The sequence below is a fragment of the Chlamydotis macqueenii genome, chromosome 3 (genome assembly GCF_036417535.1).
Source record: "Chlamydotis macqueenii isolate bChlMac1 chromosome 3, bChlMac1.mat, whole genome shotgun sequence".
NCBI classification, from domain to species: Eukaryota; Metazoa; Chordata; class Aves; order Otidiformes; family Otididae; genus Chlamydotis; species Chlamydotis macqueenii.
In genome coordinates, this window is record NC_141558.1 from 108,561,233 (window position 1) to 108,578,212 (window position 16,980).

At 35.3% G+C, this 16,980-nt stretch overlaps 1 protein-coding gene across 1 annotated transcript in view; it reads right to left on the reverse strand.

Moving 5' to 3' along the window:
- SYNE1 (spectrin repeat containing nuclear envelope protein 1) overlaps window positions 1-16,980 on the reverse strand; it is a 310,078-nt gene that overhangs the window by 215,562 nt on the left and 77,536 nt on the right. The window contains exons 11-16 of the mRNA XM_086745962.1: window positions 10,698-10,805; window positions 9,765-9,902; window positions 8,427-8,591; window positions 5,211-5,323; window positions 4,481-4,649; window positions 709-805 (exon numbers count right to left, since the gene is read on the reverse strand). Of these exons, the coding sequence (XP_086602088.1) occupies window positions 709-805; window positions 4,481-4,649; window positions 5,211-5,323; window positions 8,427-8,591; window positions 9,765-9,902; window positions 10,698-10,805 (790 nt within the window). The remainder of the gene's footprint in view (window positions 1-708; window positions 806-4,480; window positions 4,650-5,210; window positions 5,324-8,426; window positions 8,592-9,764; window positions 9,903-10,697; window positions 10,806-16,980) is intronic.

Genomic DNA, 16,980 nt, shown 5'->3' on the forward strand with positions numbered 1-16,980 from the left:
GCAATCCTCCACCAACATTATTGTGTTATCTCCTCAGCATAGATTAAAGTGATAGATAGTCCGTGACTATCTAGGTCAAATATTGTCCTCATGCATTCTCACTGAACTCAGCATTGTTTAGGAATTACAGGAGGCAGCTGTTACATCAGCTACACATTTTTCTCATGTATATCCATACTTAAATGATCATTTGGGTTCCTCTTGCAGATCTTCACAGTTACCGAAGAATCTTCAATAAATCAGGCTGTACTTTTGCTACTACAACAATACTGTGACCAACTCTCTATTTGTCTTTTTCTAGTAAATGAAACCAAGCCAGGGAGCATCGCCAGGCACCAGAACATGATCTTCCCTACTCCTAATTTGGTCTCACTTGGCACATTTTTGTCCCAGATCAACAAAACTGAAACAACGCAGAAGTTAGTATGGACCATGGACTTCTCCCTTTAGGAAATCTGAACATGACCACCCTCTTCTGGAGACTTAGAAATCTTAATAACAGGAGGGCAGGCTGCTCTGTACCAGCTGGCTTCATGCTAGAGAATATGTGAATTTGCTACCAGAGGCTGTAGCCTCTCTGGTGAACTCCAGTTGCTGTACAGTTCTGATGAATGAAAGAAAAAAACACTCAGAGATCTTTTTAAAGGACACTTATGTCTAAAGTGATTAAAATGGTGTCCCCATGATGAAAGAAACATAAGCATTTACCTGAGCCATTTGCTTTGGCATACATTTCGGCTGCTCTTTTCAAGATCTGGTAAGTAACTTCAAACTGCTCAAAGAATTTACTACTTTCAATAACAGACTGAAAAGGAAAAAAAAATACAACAGACAAAATGAAGAAAATGAAGACAGATATTAAGAATAAGGATAATTTCCATGAAATTACATCAGGACAGTAATGACAATTTTTAACTTCATTATTCCTCCATGCATTTTTTTCATGATTACAAAATAATATTTAAATTACCATCATTATAAAATGATAAGTTTCACCTGCTCAAATTAATGGTACAGCAGAGTCTCCCTTTACAAATACAGTTCATTTACTTTGCACATGGAAAGATTATTTAGTATGTTCTTAGCCAGTCTGCTAGGTGCTGACTTGCTGAAACTCACTAGCGTATGATACTTTGAATGTGCAGAAACAGAGCAATTAACTTAGAAGTTATTTGATGAAAACTGCTTTACATTGAAATCTAAGTGGAATGATTTTAGCAAAAGAGAAAATTTCATCCATATAGGTCACCACGAAAATAAAATGCAGTTCATCTTTAAAAATTTGTGCTGTACTAAGCCTTTGCAGAAAGGCACTTTTCACTTTAAGAGATGAAAAACATCTGACTTATCCTTCAGTTTTCCTTTACCTCCTTTGTAACTGGTAGAAATAAGATTAAGGAAATACTGCACAAAGAAATGCTACTTTTCCAAAGTGTGACAGCGCTTTTCCTTTGTGAATGATGTTTTCGCTGTGTAATGTGCTATAGAGCGATGAATTATTTATCTGGAAATATTCTGGTGACAAAGTTCTGTCTCTTTATCATTTATGCCTCTTTATCCCTTATGGTAAATGACATTGACTTTTTAAAAAATGTCTTTCAGAAACGTTACTTCCTTTAAGTGTGATATATAATTCTATCTCTATATTATGCAAGCACATTATATCTTGCATTACCAAAGTTAAGAAAGGGAGAAAAACCTGCTTTTTTATAAGGCTTTTTTATATTGCGTGGAGTTTTGGAATGGTTTTGTAACTTGTACTAACCTCTCATGCCTCTTCAGTTACAGATCTATAAAATTAGGGCAACTACATCTCACATATATCTGCACAAGCTTTGGAAAGTCAGAATAGACAAAATACTATGTGTACTGCTGTGATTTGGGTAAAACGGTTTCAAATGAAGTCAAAGTTCAATGTACTTTGAAAAGGAGAATTAGATTTTGTGTATGCATCAACTCACGCTACATAAACTTGAAAAATAGTTTTAAAAATTAATCTGCCTGCCAGTATATATATCTAAAGGTCTTCTATTTTGAAACCTTTTACAGTTGCTATGTCAAATCACCACAGTTATCTAGTACGTATTTTAGAAATGTGCTTATAACCAAGGAAACCAGAAGTCAAGGACAATAGGAATTTTACTTTGCTCTACTGTTAAAAAAATATACCCCTGACATGTGTAAAGATCTATGTGTTTTACCATGAATTATGTGACAAACTTCTGACTTTCACTTTTTTCCAACCCATATACACAGACATGTTACCCTGAACCAAAAACTGCAAGACTTCATGTGAGAATGTAAAATAATGTATCAAATCACTTATATAATACTGATCTCAAGAGCAATTGGAAATATTTTCAAAAATTAGACAGTTTACTAATTAATATTGTCTCCCATCTGACAAGATCCCTTAAAGAAAATATGTAGCTTTTCCCAAATCCGTATTGCATACAGTGCTAAAAAAAGTTTTATACAACAATGCCAAAACACAGTTCCGTGGGTTAAAATCCATGGATAACTGTACCCCCCAGTATCTCCATTACAGCTGAGACTTTGGTTCAGTACATTCCTCAGGTTGATGGTGTACAATTTATGCTGATCCTTACTTCTGGTAGATGACAGACAAGTGAAAAGAAGATGGGATAAAGTAACAACCACTGCTTTTATTTTTCAGCTACAGTACACAAATATTTCCCAAGCATATGTTCTATCCAGATCCTAACTATGCGTGTTCCTAGAATGCTGACGTTGCTCAATCTGCTTTGGCAGACAAACAAATGTACATTTTTATCTCTTACAAATATAGTCACTGACTATAAGGTACTGACTAGAGCTTTCCTACATAAAATTCTTAATTTACTGGAAGAACAACACTTGGCTCTTGGTCTTAGAAAATTGCTCCCAAGGGAAGTCAAAGCAAATAAAATCTCTTTCCATTACTGGACACCTGGGAGGAGCCAGAAGTCAAGGCCATCAGGAATGAAACTAAGCTCCATTTATCTTCTTGTCCCAATTTCCTCATTTTTATGTGATGCAGTTTCATAAATGACGCAAGGAAGCATTTTCGTTCCCCTAACGACCATCTCAGCATTAGTGATCTAAAGCACAAGAATAACTGAGGCAATCGCAAAATAACACAAAAATCTACCACGTAATGTTCATTTTAAAGCAAAAAATAAGGAAGTGATATAAAATATTAATCCAGAAATCATGCTATCCAGTTCCTCATTATTTCCATGTCACCTTTCAGTAGTTTTTGAGACAGTCTTACAGAGTACACAAATGGACTATAACTCCTAGCTATTGCACATCACTCTAGCAAACTACGTTATTTTAAATAACCACCTGAATTCTGCAAAGCTTTTCTAAAACAAGGCTTAACTCCTGAATTTTTATGTGTCCCTAACTGCTGAAGTTTAAACATAAAAAGGGAAAAGTGTGAACAGGTCTTCAATTCTCACTTTGTAGAGGAACTTTCCTGAATTTGAAGTTTTCCTCCAAAGCACTAAAAACTATCAGGCTGTGGAGGCACCAATAACTTTCTCTGCAGTGTCCTGGCTCTGAATGGTTCTATAACTGTATGAATTCTTTCAAAACTGAACTTTCCTGTGCAATTTTCCTCGTAGGGATTAGACAGAAGGGGAAAAAAGTACTTAGCCAGCCCCACTTTTGAAAGAATCCCTCACATCCTAATGTAGAAGTGCAGCAGTGGTACCATTCTACCAGCCACTCCACACTGCAAGTGTCCATTTAACAAGTTAGGGCAGCATAAGACTGAAGAGAACACACGAATGAGCATTTCTAAGTCAATAACCTCTGTTTCTTAACATGATATACCAATGATGCAGAGCTGGAGCAATCTCTTTCCAGAACAGAGATGAAGTAATGAGTTTAATAAACTAATGCTGAGCAGGAGAAGAAAAATCATTCTTTAAAAGAATAAAATGACACGCCTATCAGTATAGTCTATTGAACAAGTACATAGAGGCAGCATAACTTCTTTTTTTTTCTTTTTTTTTTTTTTCTTCATTTGGATGACTTTAAAAGAAAGTACTGTGGAGGACTGCATGCCAAAAGCCTCTTCTATCTCTACACTTAATCTGTATATAGTCACTATAAAGTGCATCTACACAGTAGCAAAAGATGATGAAATTAAGTTATTTAATATTCCTATCTAAGGTAAGTAAAAATACAGTATTTGGAACTTCCAGATATGCTTGGTAAGTTGATGGTTGGACAGTTAGCAGCTATGACATTATCTGTGATAATGAAGAGATGGTTTCCTTTTTAGCTTTTTGACTGAAGTTCCTTCATGGGGAAGACAGATTCACCTCTGTAAAGATACTCCATAAGAATGCAGTCATAAAGGGGTTGACTGGCAAGCATCATTTCTGTTTCTGTTCTTGTATTCATGTCCAGCAATCTTAACTATGAAAATTTCAAAAACAATTATAAAAAGAAGACAACCGCAACTTACAATATAATTTTGAAGAAGTAGCTCCACCGACTCCCGCCTTCCATATTTGATAATCCATGATTTTAACTTTGATTCTGCAAGGACTAAGAGTGACAGCAGACGGTACTTCAGTTCCAGAAACTCCATCTTCAACAGATGGAGCTCAGATGAAGAGACAACAAAATTAAACCTATAAAATGAATCACACTATAGTAAAATACAGCAATACTCTTTTTTTTTTTTTTCAGGACAGACTGAAAGCTTTAGTTACAGTTCAGATATTTTTCTAATCTTTCACCTAATTCAAAGTCTACAAACATTTAATTATGCATGATGATCATTCTGATGACTGCTCTTGAATAGCGAATTAATTACATTTCTGTTTATTCATAGAAATCATCAGTTTGCATTTGTTACTAAGTTTTGCAAAGTCATTTTTCTTTTCTTTTTTTCACATGCATTCTGGCTGTTATTACATAATATTTCTTCCAGGGACAAGTAATAACAGGATCAATGTAAAAGAAGTATTCCCTTCCAAAACCTATAGCTTATTTAGATTCTCATCAATCTTTAATGCATCAGGCTTTCCCTTATATTTGTATGTATATTCTAGGAGGTTCTTCCTTCCAATTTTTTTCATGCTTGCCACTGAGAAACATAATTAGACAGTGATTTCTACATGGACAGATTAAAAAGCAAACAGGTTCCTTTTTATTCACAGAGGGGGTTTATTTCAGATTGAAAGCCTTACCTCTCTGCCATATCCTCTAATTGGTCAGGTGGAACAGGCACGCCGTTAACAGACCTGGCCCCGTGGATCTCATGGAATGCCTTTTTGTGACCATCTATGTTTTTGAGCAGATCCTGATTTGATTTTAAGAAAGAGAGGGAGATTGAGAGAGGGAGGGAGGAAGGGGGAGAGAAGGAGATAGAGAGAGAAAGAAGAAAGAAGGCTCACAGTAGGCTATCTAACTAATAAGCACAAATTTCAGCCTGCACTGATGACTCAATGTATTTAACTATTTGATCATGCTCTCACATTTGCATGCAAGGTTATGCATACCAAAAAAGCATTTACATCAACTTGAACATTTACATAGGGAGCTCCCTTAGAAGATGCTCTGCTGAAGCTGTGTCTAACAATTATGGAAGATTTTAAAACAGAGGATATATTGCAAAGGTTTAACAAAACAAGAACTCTTAACTGTATTAAATAATCCCTGAAATGCAGTCTGCGAATACTCTAACATAACAACAGCATAATCTTGCTAAATTTACTCTTTACATCTTTACAATAGATACTAACCTTTCTTAAGTACAGATTCAAATTTTCAGCAACTAATCTACTCCGCTATATATAGGCAGAAGATCCGTAGCTCCTTATGTAAGTACATATTCAATATTTACTGAACTTTTCACTCTCTCAGCATCAAAAAATTGCAGGATTGCTCTCTCTATATTACACGAATGAATGCAGAATGTGGTACCCGACCTGTATTCCTGTGGTAAGAATTGTACCAGCAAAAACCTTACAGCAGAGCACATTTCAACTGTAACTAAGCAACACCGCTTCAAACGGCTTCCTGGAGATTACATATTAAAATGAATGACTGGCAGTAGTCTTTGAACAGATACCATAACAATAACGCGTCAAGTCCCCAGCAGCAAAGAGGACACAGAACAGTGGGTATTTTACTGCATACAGACAGCTTCTGGCGCAAAGTGCTCTCAGAAGCCTGTTAGCAGAGGAAATAATACAAAGGTCCCCCTTTCTCACCTGGGGGAACAAACTGCAGGCTTGTGTATTGCTCACAGACATCTATTTATTCCTATGTGCCGATTAAGGGTTTCTCCCCACTGCTTGCACAGCAGAAATTAACAGTAATTCACTGGCTCATCTCACCAAATGGTCCCACCATCCCCACCAACCCATCTGTATTTTCATTGTTTTCCATTTCAGCCAGCACCTTTTTGTGAAGAGGAATGAACCAGGCTTTCTCAGATGCAAGTGATGCACTGATCTCACTATGGCAAAAACTCCACTGGGGGTATCCTATGACTCACATACTCTCACACGAAGGACTAGACTTTGAATAAGTATTTCAGCTAGCTGTGTTTGAGACCCTGCTAGACAAAAAGGGACGCCCCTAACATGCATTGGTAAGTCAAAAGAAAACGCAGTAGTTTAATCCAACGGCAACTGGAAGCCCATGAAAACTTTTGTACAGTGTTCCCATGAAGTGAAATCCTGCTCTGCAAAATAACCCTCAACAAGCGTAGACATTGTCCTTAATTTCTGGATCTTGGTGGCAGTACTAAATAAAATAAACTTAAGTGCTTGCCTGACTCTATGAAGGCTTGTCCAAATAAGCTGGTACATTTTGTATTAGCTTCAAAATGGCCATAAGCTATAAAGTTCACTAAAATAACCCATTGTCAGATGAGACAAAGATATAGAGAAAGTGATGATGTAATCTGAACAAAATCATAACAAACAAACCCTAGCAACTTCCCAGGAAACAAGGACTGGAAAAAAAAAAAAAAAAAAACCACCAGTAATGCATTTCTGGTACTATCCAATAGCATATCAGGATTCATCAATGCAAATTTGAGTAACAAAAACTCCAGGAACAGATACAATTACACATGCTTCTCTTGAAGATTTCCCCAACTGACTCCCATGGGAAAACTTTCCTGGCACAGACTAGCCTAAATCAAAGTTTATTTATTGGCATAGAAGTCCCTCACTGTAGCATTTCTTATGCAAAGAAAACACAGTTTAGGAGACACTTTTTGGGTCTTTTATGAATGTATCAAAGGAGGTCTATAGTGTTCACATTATAAGAACAAAAAAAGCGTTTGACTTGCTTTTTTAAATAAATGTCAAACCTTATGCATCCTAAAACATTTGATGTTAGCAAGAAAGCTAATGAGATCTAGCATTACAAGAGACCTAGAAGGAAAACAATACCTTCCTCATAGATTTTAATATTGTTTTGGTTACATTTTATTAGCCACCACTTAAGTTAGAAGAGCTGCCACCATTCTAATAAAGAGTAATCAGAAGACTCAACAGATCTTCCAGATAAACTACCATTGTCTGTCACAGTTGTTCCAAGATGACCATGAAACTTATCAGCTTTTCATTATATGTCATTACTCTATAATAAAAAAAATCTCACCCATATCCAAATCACAAAAGATAACAAAACTACAACCAAGTTTTAAAATAGTAGTGATAGAGAAAAAAAGCAATACAAAATACAGCCTTACTACCACAATGGAAGCCTTTCTCTACACCATCTTTCCGCTTTCTCTATCGTATTCACCGGTTCAGTTTCTTTTAGCATCTCACCAACAATCTCTGTCTTTTTTTTTCTCATATGTATTACATAAATGTATAGATAAACCTCACAGTTTTTATTTTAAATGAAAACTTGGACTCAGAAAATGACAAAAGGGATTAAAATTCATCTGGAAATGTTTCCTGTTTAAAACAGCAGAGGGGACTTCTCATCCTACTTGTCATCACAACACTATGAAAATTCACTTAATTCTATTTTTTCCCCCAGTGCATATCACCTGGACTGACTATTAGCACACTTAGTATGTCAGCTATTTCTCTCCTGTTTCACTTAGTAAGTTCATATTGGTTGAACAATGTACCCAACTTATGAGCTCCCTACAATAGGGGAACCAAAATCCTAGAATAGGGGAACAATATTAATACCTGATATCCTTCAGATAGAAGCAGCAGGAACATTCAAAAGCAATTTTGAATATTGCTTGTAAGACACACAGATATCACAGTTCAAGTCATCATTTAAAGACACCTAGCTTTAGCTATCATCAAGATGATGCCACCCACAGAAACTAAAAATAATCATCTTTCTTTGTATGGTATGGATCATTTACAGCTTTTGAAACAATTAAATATAACACACAGAATGAATGCATGTAGATCTACCTTATGTTGTTCAAGCTTCCGGTGTATTATATTCGCTGTTTCCTCATGAGTTTGCTGAACGGTTACTTCTTCCCTCAGAGCAGCCTCTGCTCTATAAAGCCAAGCACCTATGGTGCCCAAAGGTGCAGGAAGAGATTTATCGAGGTGTATGTGCCAATCAAGTAGCTAGGAAATAAAAGTAAGAGGACTGAACTTCCTTCCTTGATTACACAAACAAGCATCTTGAGAAAAATCAGACTTTATACTGTAAGACCAAAATACCGGAGTACGTTTGAGCAACAGAGTATGTTCGAGACAAACTTAGGTATATTACTTCACATTAGTTCTGAAATTACAGCATTCTCACAGGCAACAAAATTCCTATAAGGATTTGTTGATTCATCTATTTCCCTTCCAGAATGGTAACAGAATTACAGAACTTACTACATATAAACTGGAACAACTGACAAGATAAAGATCTGGAATTTCATCAGTTAATAGGCACAGCAAGGCATGTGAGACCTTCTTCCATTGTATGTAATTTATTTCATGCTCTTGCATAAAATCTTTTTTTATCTCTGTTTTGAACATATTTTCTATGTGTAAAGTGCAAATGAGTCTCAAAGGACTGTGGTGTCGAGAATACAGCAGCAAAATACCATGTCTTACTGGCAATCTCAGTCATGGGAGTGAAAAAATAATGAAAATTTTGTCAAAACTCCAGAATACTTTTAAACAGATCCTCTGTTAAATATATGATATTGGAAAATCTATGAACATACATTACGTAATAATGATATAATAAAATTATTTAGGACAAACAATATAACTTGCATGGGATTTTTCATTCAATTACTACAAAATTACTATCACAAATACTAATATTAATTTATTATTACTGCAATCAGGTCAAAAATAGCATTAAATCCTCATTTATTGATAAAGTACTCAGTATTACACAGAAACTTTTTTTAGTTATATTTAAAAAACATTATATTAGAATTTCTCAGAGAACTAGCAATTTACATTAAACAAATATATTTTGAGGGGCATTATGCATCCTTTTTATCAACAGTGTTTTGAACTTTGCTAAGCCCTGTCAACACACTTTCAAATAAAGAGAAACCCCAAAGTATAGTCCTTTTCTTAAAGTTCATATTCTATCTTCGAGCAATATTAAAGATGATAATGCAGTCAGTGTTCTCAAAACAAATGCAAAATAATTGAATAGTGCCAGAAGTTTGGTCCATTTTTAGTTTCTTAATGCCTAATAAAACCAACAGCAAACAGGTGTCCAAACGATTTTAAATTCTCATATTTAATTTAATAAAATATATAGCAAAATAATTTTCAACTTACCCTGGAAGAAACTCTGTCCCATGCTTGCTTCACCATAGCTTGATCAAGTGATAATTTACCATCTTTCCTTAATGACTGGGTTACAAGTTCAATCTGTTTCCTTTTTAGCTCATATTGTACTCTGAAATGCTTAAATGACTGCACAAAGAGAAAATCAAATCAACTTACCACGAAGACTGAAATTCTTCAACATTTATGGAGTACTACAACTTATGACAATTTTATACTGACAGAAGTCCTAATCCTTCCCAAAGAGGAGCAACAATAAACTTGCATATTTACACTGAAATGCATTTTATTAAAGGATTTAATAGACTGTAGAATCCTTCAGGGAAATATAGGTAGGATTTTTATATTTTCTTCAGATATCAGGTGCCTGAACCCTACATGAAAGGAAATGATAAGTAATCAGATAAAATAGCAAGAATTAAATGCTACCTGTAGCAGACAGTGGCTGCTTTCAGAGAGCAGCCAAGCTTCAGGAGAAAATCTAGGCCAAAATTTATATTGCCGATTTAGATATTAACCTTAGAGAGAGGGGTTAAAGATGAAGCTCTAAGCCCTGTCCTCTCCACCTGTCACCTCACCCAGACTTCAGTCATACCTCCCATCTGAGCTATATCATGCAGGATCTGGAAGGACTCTACAGACACATGCTCACTTCTAACTAGGACAGTCCTTCTTCACACAGCTAGAAAAAGCTCCGTGTTAGGCAAACCATCTGTGCACTGATCTACGTAGCAAAGCTGGAGCTGACATTAAAATTCCTCCACCAATAAAAGGCAAGAGAGTTTGTGTCCTTATTCCTTTAAAGTACAGTATATTGACTTGCATATATAGAGAGAGACTGCAGAAAATACTGCAGTACACGTTACACATAACGATGACAATAACATACAAAAATTATCATACAAAATTTTCCCTACTGCTTACCTGGTATTTCTCCTGTAAGCTTGTTTCTGTCATCTGTGCTCGGGCTAAGTCTCTTTCAAATTGTTCTGCCCACACTTTTAGGTCTCTCAGCATCAGCCTGTCTTCCTTCTATGATTTAGTACAACCACATACACACACAGAAAAAAAAAACATTGGAGTCTATTAGTAGAGGTGTCAGATGTACTCCAGAAATTAACATCTCTCTGGCAAGTGAAGCATCTAGACATGAGTCTTACAGTGGTGAAATCACAACAATTTGGGACACTGCAGTGTCAGAGCTATTACTTGCAGTTCTCATCTGATGTAATTTGTCAGAAACAGATCTATTACAGAGAACAAATAAAACACCACATTATATGAGTTAATCACCTAAAATGAATGATTAAGTTTCAAGCATTACATGAGAGAAGAAAAACTGGACCATGGGACAAAAAAAAGAATAGCCACTGACTGTATTTAAGAAACAATATACTGTCTTTTAAGAAAAGATCCTAACCTGGAAAGGAGTCAATTATGGTTTCTTTCTTAGAAAGCTCCCTCAAATATGTAAAATATAACTTTTCTTAATACTTTTAAAAGTGTAGAGCTATTGATTCATTTCAGCTGAGGAAAGGACAATATCCTCAGATAGGAAATAAATTCTTCTTGGATATATTTCTTCTAATTTTCTTACTGATCCTCTACTCAAAACAGCGGTATTTGGTTGGACAGAATTTGCGCAACAGATTGTGCAAATATCACAGGTATTATATCTGTTAACTTGCTAGGTAAATTCTTAGCTGCATAGTTGCAGCGAGGTCAAAATGATATTAGAGCAGCTAGGCTGGAACAAAGTTCATTATAGCTCACGCTCCTGTCTTCTGACGCTTGCCAAAAGTTGCTACCTGAGAAACAGTACAGGACACGAGACACTTCCCTGCTCCAGCTATTTGCAATGCTGGATTTCCTTGACTGTATATAGTGTCCCAAAAAGCCAAAATGCCTAACGCTTTCAACTTCTCAAATCATTTAAGTATAGAGAAGGAGAATAGCTGTCTGTGTGTGTGTAAAAATAGCACCGAGATTCTTGAGATAAACAGCAAAGCCAGGACTACTCCCCTATGAGTAAAAGAACACAGGAAGAGAGAATTCTTAACTAATTTGGCCATCAAAAACATCCCAGAACTTTGATACTACATGCACTCCATTAATTCAAAGATTTTACTTTAGCGAGACTGAGATCTGTATTAGTATTTAGCTGTCAGCTCCATAACTGCAATACTAAACTATGCATCTCAATGAATTGAAAGTCCTATAACAATCCTATTAACTCAAACTTCAAGTAAGATATTCTTGAAGACAGGAAGAGAATAATTGTGTCACAACGTTGCGTATATTACTTTAAGTTCATACTATAAATTCAGTTTTGTAAAACACTGGCTTTTATTCCTCTGTGGCTCACGTTCTTATTGTTGACGAGCATCTCCTTAAAGTAAGTCTTTGCAAGAAGAGCATCTATATGGCTGCAACTGTTTATATAGCAATATGAACAAAATAGGTATTTTGCAAGATTTCTGTCAACACAGCTTAAAAATTTAATAATGGCTAAAACTGGGTCTGACCAAATCTTTTTGAAACTGAATATCACTAGAATTAAGAATATCTCTATGGTATTTGAAGATAAAGGACACAGGAACAGTCACAGCTCTCTTAAATCACATACCATTTTTCAGACATTAAGTGAAAAGAGAAAGTCAACAGATGGCATTGAGTCTTCTGTGATTTTTTTTTTTAAGTATTTAGTTAGACAATTATTTGTTTCCTTTGTTTAATTGCAGAAGAGTTAGGTGTTTCGGTAACTGTTTAAGTGAATGCTGTTAAAGACATTGTGCAACAATGCAGGATAAGCATGTTATTTATTTATTCCCACATTTTCACAGTTTCCAGTTCAGTGCATCACTTATCACCTGCAAACTTGGTTCTGTGGTCCTTGCCTGATATAAAAGCATTTGAAAGTCTCAGTTTGGGTAACTGACACAGAAGATTCACTTTCCTTGACACCAAGGCACCTGTAACCAACACACTCCAGATTTAATGAGCTATCATTCTTAAAATAAGTCTTTAATTAGTGCCTAGTGCTTCTTAGTCCCAGTAAAAAAAAATATCAAAAGGATATTCTTACAGCTATGTATTTTCTATTTTCTGAAGCCTGCACATCTGAAGTAGCATACAGATCAGAACATAAACCGTCAAAAAAATTCTCTAGGATAATTATAACTATTTGTGTTTTCCCCAGTATGAGAATCATTGATCTCTGATCACATTTATTTCAGTTTATCTACGCCATTATGACTTATTTTCTGCATGCTACTTCCAAACAGCACTTTAAAGTATTAAATTATCTTGACACCAGTCTATGAATATTCACTGATTTGCAGAGATGAACAGAACTGGAACACTCTGGAACTGACAAAGAACATCAAAGAAGGTAACTAGAGAAAAGTGTTTATTAGTTCCAACATGATAAGGGGGTACAATTTAAATTTATAAAGAAAGTTTTCAGCCCAGACTCAAAGTCAAAACATTATTTTATTAACTGATATGCCAGAGTTAATTTGAAAATAACATAATGCAGAATTACTTCTGTGTTTGAAGGGCTAAAAATACATATCTGTGCTTCAGGAGAAATTTAATTATGGACTGGAAAAGGAGTACTTTGTTGGGTTCTCTAATATGTAATTATACACCAGGTGAACTGTTCAACTTATAAGGCATAGGCAGGATAGAATTTTCAAATATGAACTTTTAAATCTAAAAAAATTGAGTCATCTGTTTTTCAGGGAAGTTGAACTATTGTACTGCCTATGTGCTGAGAAAATCAAGTCCCTTTAAAAATGTTTATACAGACATTCAATTCATTATTCTATTCCTTTGGAAAACCGGCTTGTATATATGTTACTGGATGTATATGTGTCTATGTATTACAGAAACACGTTCACTGACAACAGTATCACAGATGCATGATGAATGCTGAGCCAAGAATCATCTTCAGGGATGAGATATTAATGCCTGTCTGTAAGAGTAGGCAGCAAATCACTGGAACAGCTCAGAAAGTTATTTTTGCAGTTGTTGCTCAAGAAATTCCTCTGACATTGGGGAACACCACTGGCATAAAGATGCTGGAGGTGACAGGATTATCTTCTGAATTACTTGCTCATCAGAGCACAAGAAGAGAAAGAATTTACATCAGAAATACTTTGAAGGAGAGTGCTTCCTCTACAAATAAATTGACAGAGCTTTTACCACTTCAAATCTTCACTAGCTTAAGCAGCAATGCAGTGGGGCTGTGTAAAGCTAAGAATCTACAACAAGCTCCCATTAAAGCTGTCCAAATTTACTTGAATGGATTAAGAAGATAGGAATAATTCTGCTATCAGTATTAGTTTTCACTTCAACACATATCACTAGCTAGATATACCTAATATAAGGTGAACCCTTGATCATACTTACTTGAAAATAACCTATTGCTTATATATTAAAAAAAAAAAATCACCCACATAAAAACGAGTGTGGAACCCACGTAATTAACTGTATCAGGTCAAACTATAAATACTATTGACTGACTGCAGTGACACGTGTTATTTGTTTCATAATATATTAACTTCTGCAATCTTCCACCTCTGAGTGTTCATTTCAAATACTCCATGTTAAATTTCTGAACTCTCAGTTAATACTAGAGGAGTGTAAGTATCTAAATGTCCTAGATGATTTTAAAAGTATATTTTTAAAAATATCGTATTTTATGTGAAAAAGAGCAGTGCATATCATGCAATTACACATGAATGCTCTCTCCTTCCAACACACAGTTCACATACATCACTTGCACAATCATATATACCATCTAGCATCTACTCTATAAATCTAAAGATATACAAAAATACCCATCTAAAAAGAGATTAGATGAGTAGAAACATCAATCTATAACCTATTTTTTCATGTTTATATCTATACTTTAAAAAACCAAAAGTATAGTCTGAGATTTATTATAGGAAAGTTTATTTGCTTTTCTATAATATTTCTGTGAAATTACTTGCAAAATTAAGCATTAGGCTGTTAGGATCAGCTCACATAAGAAAGGAGACTTTAACTTGTTATGTTAATCTATTTCCTTTTCTTGGAAAGATTAACAAACAAAAAATGTACATAAAAACACTCAAAATCTTAAGTCAAGTAAGTGCAGGATACAAACAGATAATAAGCATGAAAGGTTCAATTCAAGCAATTATTCTGGAGCATATTACTCTTACCTTAAATTTCATAAAAGAAATTACAAAAGTTGGGATTGCTTGAAGTTCCTAGCAATATGAAACAAGTGGGAAAACAAAAAGAAGAAAGAAAAAAAAAGCCAACAAAATAAAGCAAAGCAGGCAGAAAGTCCAGAGAGAACAAACAAAGAGCCACAAGTGTAAGAATACAAGATGCATTTACAATACTATCAAGTTCATGTGTCTGTATCATATCTAATGAAGTAGTTTTCATATTAGATTTGATTTCCCTATTGCTAGTCAATACATGATTTATATTATCTGGAAAACTAGTTACTTACCTTACAGTAACTGTGATTCTTTGAGATGTGTTGACTACACAAATTCACATATGTGCATAGCTGATTCATGCATGAGATATTAGATCCCTTTTAATTCTAGAAATTCACATGCAAATAGCTGTTCCCTCTGACCATAAATAAGGGCTAAGCTTCAATCATTACTCCACTTCTTCCAGTGCCAATTCCTTATAAACTGAACGTTGCATCAGGAGGGAAGAGGAATAGGAATTTGTGTGGACAGCACATCTTGAGGAAACACAGTGGCAGCTGAGTTGGCTGGAGGGCCAGAGGGGAGGGTTAGAAATTCTCCCTCCCCCATAAAAAACCACTCAGCCACACTCCACTCTAAAGGAGGATTCTCCTAACTAATCGTTGGCATCTGCAGCTGAGATAGATGGTCACTTTCAGTTCTTTCTGATAGAGAGAAAAAAAACAGCTGCATGTAGCATCTACTGCCCAACTCATCTCATTCTACAGCAGGCACTTAGCACAGGTCGGATGGAATGTACCCTAAAAGTGCTTAATTTTGGAAAACAAGAAATAAAGAGTACTCCAGAAATTTAAAGGATAAGAGTCTTGCAAGGTTCTCTCTCCCAGGTACCTGAATTCTACCATTCTGTGATACATATTTCCTTATATTGGACTTCAGGGGGAAGACAGACAGGCTAGGAATAAAGAGATTGTACCAGTAACAAAAATATAAAGCATGTCAGGATTTCTTTTTAATAAACTGCCACCAACATTTTATCTATCATTACCTAAGGGAAGGATTCATCTGAGGCAGTTTTAACTCTGTAGAAATGCTACGCAACATGAACTTCCAGAAGGGAGTTTATTTAGCACACCATCTTAAAAAAGAAGCCATCTGGAAAAGTGTCTACCTCTTATTGATTACAGGTGGAGTGTAAGTACCTAGCTTTTAGATTCCTAAAGATGGATAAATCCTGTCCTAAATAACTGAACTAACCAAATACCGCAAAATTCCTAAGGAAAGCTTTAGGAGGGACATAGATACTCCAGGTCAGTAAAAGGGAAGAAAGGGGCAATAGATACTGTTCCACCTTGTATTGTTAGCTACAGTGATCACAAAGGCATTTAATTAACTTACATGGTTTCCACAAAACATAAAAGGACTACTTTAAAATGAATCAATCTTACATGTTTGGTCTGATCTTGCATCTGTTTGCATACCTAGAACAGAACCTGCGAACAACATGTCTTGAAGAAGAATAAATGAATTTTCAATCTAAATGGATTACATAGGAGATATTTGTGTGGCTATCTGATTCACTGCCAACTCTGTGCACTGAGAAAGGAAGTACTCTCTCCTTTACATTTTTTCCAGTCAATTAATTTAGCAAGGTGAATATCAGAATAACCATGGGTGCAGAAAGGTGTTAAAAAAAGGCACTTAAATGGCTTGTGTGGTCAAGAAAGTTAGTTGACATACTATCATTCTACGCGGTTACTTCTATCAAAGAAGATTTCCCTTAAATTTGCAAAGGGATAAGTTCACAAATGTTTCCTTAAGTACTAAAGAAAATAGTTCTTGCTTTTATAAACAGAATCACTCTTCTGGTTTTTTTTTTTTAAGGATTTTAAATCTCCATTCTTGTATGATGCCATTTAGAAAAGAGCAATCCTCTTGCATTGGAAGAAGACATCTACTGTCATTTCGTTAAAAAGTATCCTAAATAC